General features: G+C 38.6%; 1 protein-coding gene across 1 annotated transcript; it reads left to right on the top strand.

Annotated features, from left to right (window-relative positions):
- The first annotated feature begins 1,282 nt into the window (after positions 1 to 1,282).
- On the top strand, positions 1,283 to 6,482 carry LOC133137763 (lactose-binding lectin l-2-like). Its single transcript, XM_061256095.1, has 6 exons — positions 1,283 to 1,415; positions 1,774 to 1,848; positions 3,207 to 3,304; positions 5,392 to 5,514; positions 6,071 to 6,182; positions 6,270 to 6,482. The coding sequence occupies exons 2-6, from the start codon at positions 1,788 to 1,790 to the stop codon at positions 6,347 to 6,349; spliced, it is 474 nt and encodes a 157-aa protein (XP_061112079.1). The 5' UTR covers positions 1,283 to 1,415; positions 1,774 to 1,787; the 3' UTR covers positions 6,350 to 6,482.
- Positions 6,483 to 9,248: the final 2,766 nt, after the last annotated feature.

The raw sequence follows: 9,248 nt of genomic DNA, 5'->3' as shown, positions 1-9,248 counted from the left end.
GTGCAAGCAAATATTTCAATCTGCCAAAATACTGTTCTTTAATGTCAGACTTGGTTGATTCCATTGAATCATTCATAAAGCATGTTACCATATGCATGTTTGAAAATAATGCTAATGTCAATCACTGTATAATTTTTTAGCTTCAACACTTTTTGTGCAGATTTATCAAGGGTGTCAATAATTCTGGAACATACCGTAGAAAGCTAATATGGTCATTCTCTACAATGTTCCTGACCTGCTGCTGCCAGAGGTGGCAAGAGGAGGGAGGGAAAACAAGCCAATTTCAACACACTTTTTCCATGAGCATGTAGGGAACAATATGGAGTAATTTGCACCTTTAAAGAACCATAATATGATGTGTTAACCAAGTTTCCTTTTGGAGTGTCCACATGGCCTTTTTGGAAACCTGCCAGGACACAGTTATGAAAAATACAATGCAGAATACTGATTTGTGATGGTATTTTCATCAAATTTGTGTCGTGGCCCTATTGGATTTCTAAGCGCAGGCACCAGCATCAGTATCCATTCAAAAAAACTGTTACTTTTCAGTAATATTTTGAGTGATTCTGGAAATTCCGAGGGAGTACCTTTCAGCAGAGGCCAGGATCATACCTGAAATAAAAAGGGTAGTCAACATTAAACTTTGGGTATGATATTTTCAGGCTTGTGGTAATAAGGAGGGGGCAACAAATGGGGTTAATGTGGAGCATCTGTGCATGTTTAATAGCATACTTTACTTATAAGCAGGAACAAACTACTGACCGTGTCAAATAATTAGTTCATATGCTGAACATTGACTTGCTCAACAGAAAGAAGGGCAAACAGGCGGAACACTGGTACAAATTATGGATAACATTTCTTCATTGTTAATGATTTAAATGAAAATAGATTTAAAGAGGTTTAATTCTATTTCAGCCTTAAATGACCCACCTTCGTGTTCCTTTTAGTTTGAAATATAAATATGAAATGCAAAATGTGAAGGCAGTATTTATCTCTGCTTACAAAAAGAATGATGACACCAGTGAGGGAAAAGGCTCTGAAAATGTAGAGCTGACAAAGTTTTTCATATTTTGCGTGTCTGGGCCAGATGTTTCCCAACATTAACCTCACTAGAACGGACCTTTCTGTTTACATTGAATGCTGATATCCGGATTCACTATTTGTTTTCTTTCTGCCATGACAATGTGCATGACTATGCATGTCCTCTTTCTCTGATAGTCATCATCAATTGTGTCATCATGTGGCCAATTCCTATGAAACACCTGTGTGAAACTGTTGTTTACATTTTCCCTATCAAATCCCTATATAAAGGCAGTGGAGCACTGTGAGTAGGACTGTGTTCATCAGAACAGAACTACAGATCATTCACAGCTACGTCACCCACCTGTCTATTTTCTTCCAGCTTGTATCTACAGGTAAGAGAAGAAACAGGCCTTCTGGCCACATTGTCTTGTTCTGGAACCAATCTTCTAACTAATAATGGTAAAATAGTAATACTATATATATATATACTATAGCTATGTATAGCTATCTATGTGTGCTGCAAGACATTAAATGTGGGGGAAAACATGAACAGTACATCACATTGCTCAAGACAAATGAGTCCTATACCTGTCCTTTTGGTTTAGAGTATGCCTTTTTTGTTTATTAATGAACTGGAAAAAAATAAGAGCTGTGCGCCCATTGTGTTTTTGCTTTTGTACTGAACCATTAACTTTACATTATGGCTGATATTGAGATCTTTCAATCCTCTGTCTCTACTGACTCTTGAAGATCCAAGATCCATCATGGTCTCCTTCCCAATGGCAAAGCTAATTCTTGTGGCTGCTCTTTCCTGCCCAACTTTTGGTGAGTAGTTATTGTATTTCACCTCAGATGGCTACCTATACACAGGTTATGATTAAGGCTGGGTTTTCTTCACAGAAAATATTGACAAAGTCACAGAGCAGTCATGGCAAATGTGTTGAAAAAACACAAAAAATAAAAAAATCACAGAATAAAGTTAATGGATAGGCAGGTGCTTTTAATGAGAACCAGCATTCTGTTTTGCCTTTAATTTAACAGAAAGACATTAGAAATAGAGTATGCTGAAATTGCATTAATAAAAAAACTTGTTAGTCTGTGTTCGATTTTTTGTCTTTCAAGTTTCTTTTCCTACACCATATTGTACATTGCTAGGTTCAGTCTTTGATGGCGCACCTCTCATCACTGAATGTTACCAACGTTGTTAAAAGGGGCTGTCATACATCTGACTGCAATAACTGACAAAGATCGAAATCTTTATCCCAGCGCATTGTAGTTGTTTCTCCTAGCCTGTGGCAATATTGTTAAAATACTATGCATAACACTGTAGGCTACATTGAGCTTGAGTTATCTTCCATAAGTTGAGAAATCATGGAACAAACTAAAAATGGAGGAAATCACAGAATTCGCAAAAAAATGGCGAATGTCACAGAACTGGCAAAAACATTTTTATTTGCGTGAAGAAAAAAAAAAAAAAAATCACGGAATGTGTGATACTCATGACAATTACCCTGTCTTAGTTGCATTATTTGCAGGTTGTATGGGTAACTCATAATGTCTGTACACTGTGTAACCTACAAAATAACCCTCCATAATAAGTCCTTTTCCAAAATGGCAAATGTGTTGTGCTGTGTCATTTTGACCCTCTTTAACTGTATACATTTATTTTGCTTCTTATTTTTCTTTGTGAATGATTATGGTGGCACTTTCCATACAGGTGCCCAACTTTCAATTACTGTTCCTTTGGCTCTAAAATGAGATGTTGCTCACACATTTGTCATATTTATGGATAAAAGACTAGTGCTTTGGGAGACAGTAAGGTGACACACTACATTTTTCCATTACAATATTTTTGTGCTTATTTCAACTGTTGGGATCAATTTGACACAAATTTAAAACCGGTCATAAAATCTGAACATCTGCATAAATGCATTGAAATGGGAAATCTGCTGTTTGAATACCTGCTTCATTCAAATGCATAACAATGTTGCACCACAGTCATGGTCTTATCTTGAAACCTGTGACAAAGGAACATGTCAGACGTTCCATTTTTAGAAAAAATAAAATATTTCAAAACTGCCTGTAGAGGACAATACACTTTGCAGAGCTGTTCTTTTGACTTGTGTGCATGTCAATGGAAAATAATATACAGTAATTTTTTGCTTTGTGTTTGTATCCGTCAGCACAAAAGTGTGAGAATGCCTGCCCTCCCGGCTGGAAAAGCTTTAATTATCACTGCTACAGGTATTTTGGATTTCTCATGGACTGGGCCCAAGCTGAGGTAATATGTCCAGCATTCTTAATACTTATAATAACAGTACATTAATTCATTCAAGTTTCTGAAACATCAGGGGTCCTTTATAAAAGCGGGCTCAAGAAATCTTGAACATAATCGTGAAGTCTGAGATAGCATCATTAGTGTAGCCTATCTGAAAGTGAGCACATTGAACACACTGTAGGCTACATGTTTTCATTGTTAATGTAAAATTACATGCTTTACTTTTATTTGCAAGAAATGCAGAGGATAAAAAGGCGGAAAGAAACCATTTTGTCCATAAAAATATATTTCCTAATATGAAAAATATTATTACCCATTCCAAATGTCACAGGCCCTGCAGGCATTGCAATCAGGCCTTGATTTTGATTGTCATCTCCACCCTTGCTTCTGTCTTGCGATGAACCAAGTTTTAATGAGCTTGTTGTTCAGCATCAGGGGCAGGGAAAAGCATCATCAGAAAGGTCAGGCAGAGATAGCCTTGGTCTCCACATTTTATCAAATGGTAGGCTATATAAATCATGGCTTACATAATGGAAACTAAAAATGCACTTACATAACTAAAAGTAGGATTAGAAAAAAAATGTATGCCCTTATGTAAGGTGGCATAGCGCCTTCATATCAATGATGTCAAATGAGGTAGGGGATGTCAAAGGAGGACGCTGTGTGAAAAGGCTAATGACTGGAGGGGAACAGAAGATTTTCACAGACATTTCAGTGATATACACATCCACCGGTACATGATGATATCAAATCTCTCTTTGTTGTACGTCGCTCTGGATAAGAGCGTCTGCTAAATGCCAATAATGTAATGTGTGCAGATCAGGACAGCAATGCAAATAAGTCACAACTTTGAGTGTAGCCTAAGGCTATTATTGCAATTATACAACAGATTCACCAATACATTTATAAATAAATAAAAACTTAGTCAGTGTAACCATTTCCTAAATATGGAGCATAACGTCTCAAACAAACATCTCCAGCCTGTGTTTCCCAGAAGGTAACGGGTGCTCAAACTCCACCCCTGAATGCCGAGAAAAATCTAAAACTGTGTGTACGTATACCTAGAAGAATTCATGCTGTTTTGAAGGCAAAGGGTGGTCACACCAAATATTGATTTGATTTAGATTTTTCTTCTGTTCATTCACTTCTTCTGTTCCAGAATTTTGGTAATTGATAAAAAAATAAACTATTAACATTTCTATTTTTGAAAGCATTCTTATTTTACAGCATTTTTTCACACCTGCACAGTATTACAAATTCCGCAGTTCCTGTGAATTAACGAATCACCGAATAACGAATCACCTGCTAGACTAGAGGATAGGCAGCCGTTGAGATAATTTAGCCATTATATTAGGCCTATTTGACACATGACATTAGCAGGGCACATGAAGCAAACAGCAGTTTGTTGTTTAAATGTGCATGATTGGTCAATACAGAAATGTCACTGTATACAGTATGACATGATTTTGGTTCATGGAACTTAGCAAAGATGTAGCGTAAGAATGAAGGGTGCAACCAAACAAAGACACAAAATTAGCTTCAAACTAACTTGTTACAACATAACATTTAGTACTGACTTTACACCCTAACTTGCGATCAAACTTATGTTGCACTGTTGCAACAGGCTGCTCATATCTAAAATATCACAGCTCAGATTATTTGCGCAATGGTAAACAAACGCAAGTGACTTTTCTTGTTTCTTGAAAATCAACTACATCTGTTAATTTTGTCTTTATTGATTGTTTTAATTTTGTGTTTTGTCAATTGTGTATGTTTTTATAGTTTATGTAAACACTGTGTTCTTGAAAAAGAAGGCACTGATCCCTTAATGTGTCTTTGAGTACTACATAAAAAATAATGGTTGATTTTAATAGCAAAGAATTATTAGAATTATGTGACTGCACATTTTTACAAAAAAGCTGATTTGAATGAATTTCCATCAGTGTTGTTTTTTATTATCAAAATAACAGTTCACCTGTGAAAATCAAACTGCACAGATTCCTATCTCCGTGACCTGTCTGTCTCATGGTAAATAATCAATATGATGCATTATAAGACTGACAAATCTCATCTCCCTTGTCCCTTTGCAGAGATACTGTGTTGGACAAGGAGGAAACCTGGCCTCAGTGCACAGCCAAGTGGAATATAACTTTCTCCAGAAGCTCACTAAGAACACCCTTCCATTCTGGATAGGACTGACAGACTGTCAGAGGGTATAATGATTAATGAAGGCAGCTTTACACTCACTAGCCAGCAGTACACAACTTGAGAATCAAAGGAATCAATAAGAAACTGATACAGCCAACCCTGACACTATTAATTAATTCACATTGTGCCAAATAAGACAATTTATTTCACAATGAAACAAGACATAATGGCAAGCCAAGAAATAATAATGGAAGATTCTATTTATATAATACATTTTAAGTACATCATTGTGCACTTTCTACTTCACAGTCAAACATGAGATGTTATTCTGACATTGCTGAATGCATTTTACTTGTAATTTAACAGTAGAAAAGACATTCAAGCACAAACTAAAAAAAAAACTTAACCTGAAGACTGTACATTCCAGACAAAGTAAGCTGAATTCTAAACGACAGTAGTAATTGCTTTAAAAAAATCCATTATCTTTATTTCATTGTCTTTCAAAATTGTTTTTGATACTTGCCATCGAATAAGTAAAAATGTAATGTTTTAAGATAAGACTGCATTCGCACACACTAGTACTGTCTTCACCACAAGCAAACTTTTGTCGTCCCTGTTCAGGAGGGTTACTGGATTTGGTCAGATGGATCTAAACTGGACTTTCGCCACTGGAATTCTAGGGAGCCAAACAATTTAAATAGAAACGAGGACTGTGTGCATGCAAACTGGGCTGGTAAGCATACACTAAGTAAACTCTGTATTACTGCTGAGTGGATTTGACTGGACTTACTGACTTTTCACTCTTGTGTTGTAACCACAGTGCAGAAAAAGTGGAATGACATCCCCTGCTCAAATCGGTACAGATTTGTCTGTTCCAAGCTTCAAGAAGGAGAGAAGTGAGGTGCTGGCGATGACAAGAAAAGCAGCTCTGACCAGTCAGAAGCATGCGGCTTTAAAGCTTTGATTTTTCATCCTTGATTACAGTTATCTCTGTTACCTCTATTCCTCAAATAAAGCCTTCCTCAGCATGTTATTCAAGTGTCAAGGTCATATTTCTCTGGTAATTTGTGGTCAGTATCACAGTATGTTTTCACTCTCCAGCAGGAACCACCAGGTTACTGATAATATTCTCCACATACACACATACAGTGGGCTCCAGAATTGTTGTCACTACGTATAATAAACAACATGGTGGGGGTGAGGGGGGGCCATAAGTAACCCAAGGATCACAGTTTAAGAATTGCTGAGATTGTTTGTGTCTTGGTGTTATCAGGTCTAAAGAAAAAAACCAAAAAACTATGGAATTCATACAAGAAAAACCTCATACCTACTGTCAAATACGTTGGTGGGTCATTGATGTTTTGGAGATGTTTTGGTACCAATCATCTAGGGATACTATTTAAGATCAATGGCACAATGAATTCAGTCTTGGTTGTAGGTAGATTGTCCAGCAGGACAATAACTCCAAGCATACATCAAAATCCACACAGAAATTATTAACCCTCCTATGATGTTTGAGGCCAATTTGACCCCATTTAGTGATTGACATCTCTTGAAAATCAGTTCACCTTGTTTCATACATTTTTACATTTACATTTTAGTCATTTGGCAGACGCTTTTAATCCAAAGCGACTTACAAGTGCATAGGTTCTACCACAAGTCAAAGCATCACATCCAGAACTAGAAAAATACACCTGGACTGCTGTTCTAAACATATAGTCGTCATCATAAGTGCAATTTTATTTTTTTTTATTTTTTTTTTTTGGGGGGGGGGGGGGGGTTAGACAGGGATAGGGGTATCAGAAGGGGGGGGCGGGGTAAATCAGGAGGGGGGACTAAGGTAGAGTTTGAAGAGGTGTGTTTTGAGCCTGCGTCGAAATAGGGGGAGGGATTCTGCTGTCCTGACAGTGGTAGGCAAGTCATTCCACCACTGAGGAACCAGAACGGAAAACAGGCGTGAACGTGCAGCTCGACCGCCAGGTGCCCGTAGAGAGGGAATCGTAAGGCGACCAGAGCTGGCAGACCGGAGTGGTCTAGCTGGGGAGTAGGGAGTGATCAGGGATTGTATGTAATGTGGGGCAGTCCCCTTAGCAGCCTGAAATGCCAACACTAGGGCCTTGAATCGGATGCGTGCGGCAATAGGAAGCCAGTGGAGGCCAATGAGAAGCGGGGTGACATGAGCCGACCTGGGCTGACTGGTGATCAAGCGGGCTGCAGCATTCTGGACCAGCTGGAGGGGCTTGATGGCGCACGCTGGGAGACCGGCTAGGAGGGAGTTGCAGTAATCCAGGCGGGAAATGACGAGCGCCTGGACTAGGAGCTGGGTGGCTTTCTCCGTCAGGAGATGACGGATGCGGCGTATATTAAACAGAAAGAACCTGCAGGTTCTGGCAGTGGAGGATACTTGTGGAGCCAGGGAGAGGCAGTTATCAAGAGTCACCCCAAGATTCTTTGCCGTACGGGAGGAGGAAACTACAAAGTCCTCCACAGTCAGTGAGAGGTCGATTGACGGAGAGGACTTAGCAGGGATACTGTATCATTTTTCCATTTTTCCATTACAATATTTTTGTGTTTATTTATAACTGTTGGGGTCAATTTCACACCAAATGTAAAACCGGTCATAAAATCTGGTTAAATGCATTGAATTGGGAAATCTGCTGTTTGAGCAACTGCTTTACTCAAACATGTAACAATGTTGCACCACAGTCATCATCTTATGTTGAGACCTGTGACAGAGGAACATGTTAAACTTTAGAACTCCCCCTTCCATTTTTACAGGACAATGCAATTTGTGGCGCAGTTTTTTGACTTGTGATATACAGTAATTTTTTGGACACCTCATGGAGTGGGCCCAAGCTGAGGTAACACAACAATAGTAATATGTCCAATAATAATAATAATAATAACTAGAAAAAATTCCAGGGAAATTTTAAGTGTGCTGCTGCTGGTGCCCATCCCTCACACAAACACAGATGTAACCCACAGTTTGGTCCTCACAAAAATGGAGAACCTCATCTATACACTTGTGTGTGTGTGTGTGTGTGTATTTGCCCTTATGATAAGTTCATAGGCCACACACACACACACACACACAGATCTAAAACAAAATTTGGTCCTCACAAAAATAGACATCCTCATCTATACACATGTTCTGGGCAGTTGCTAGGGTGTTCTGCTGCTCAACCACACCCACCCTCCTGTTACAGTTAGCACAACCATTAAGACATGGACATAGAAATAAAACAGTTAAAAACCTCGGTATTTTCATATAATGTGGACAGGATGGAGTCAGTCAGTTAGCTAGTTATTTAGTTAATTATTCTTATTAATTACTTAGTTAGACGTGTTAGGCAGAGGCAGAACATACATACAGTTCAACAGCATCACAAACTACAGGTAACAAACAACCAAATCAACACCTCTCTAAAATAATAAAAACTTAATAGAATATTACACTGCATTAGTTTTGGTAAATATAAATTACAGTGACAGTTCACTAATCAGCTGAGCTTAGTTAGCCAGTCAGCTGACTAGTTAGCCAGTCAGCTAGCTAGCTAGTTAGTTAGTTAGTCAGTCAGCTAACTTGTTAGTTTGTTAATCAGTTCGTAACAGTCACTTAGTTAATCAGTTAGTCAGACCGTCAGTTAGTTAGTTAAGATAGCTAGCGCCGAAGCTAATGCTAACTAGCGCGCCGAAGCTAACGCAAGCTAGCGCCGAAGCTAACATCAAACAACATACAGCCTGCTCTGTGTCAGGGCCGTTGCTAAGGCAACCAGCGGCGGGTGCACACGTGTGTGTC

Source organism: Conger conger, chromosome 9 (genome assembly GCF_963514075.1).
Source record: "Conger conger chromosome 9, fConCon1.1, whole genome shotgun sequence".
Taxonomy (NCBI): Eukaryota; Metazoa; Chordata; class Actinopteri; order Anguilliformes; family Congridae; genus Conger; species Conger conger.
Note: the sequence above shows the minus strand (reverse complement) of the source record. Positions and strands in the feature narration are given on the sequence as shown.

Bases quoted from the DNA above. Each gene is read 5' to 3' on its own strand.
- LOC133137763 (XM_061256095.1), top strand. From the start codon at position 1,788: ATGGTCTCCTTCCCAATGGCAAAGCTAATTCTTGTGGCTGCTCTTTCC. The intron at 1,849-3,206 runs GTGAGTAGTTAT...TGTATCCGTCAG, and splicing joins TCTTTCCTGCCCAACTTTTG to CACAAAAGTGTGAGAATGCC. The intron at 3,305-5,391 runs GTAATATGTCCA...GTCCCTTTGCAG, and splicing joins TGGACTGGGCCCAAGCTGAG to AGATACTGTGTTGGACAAGG.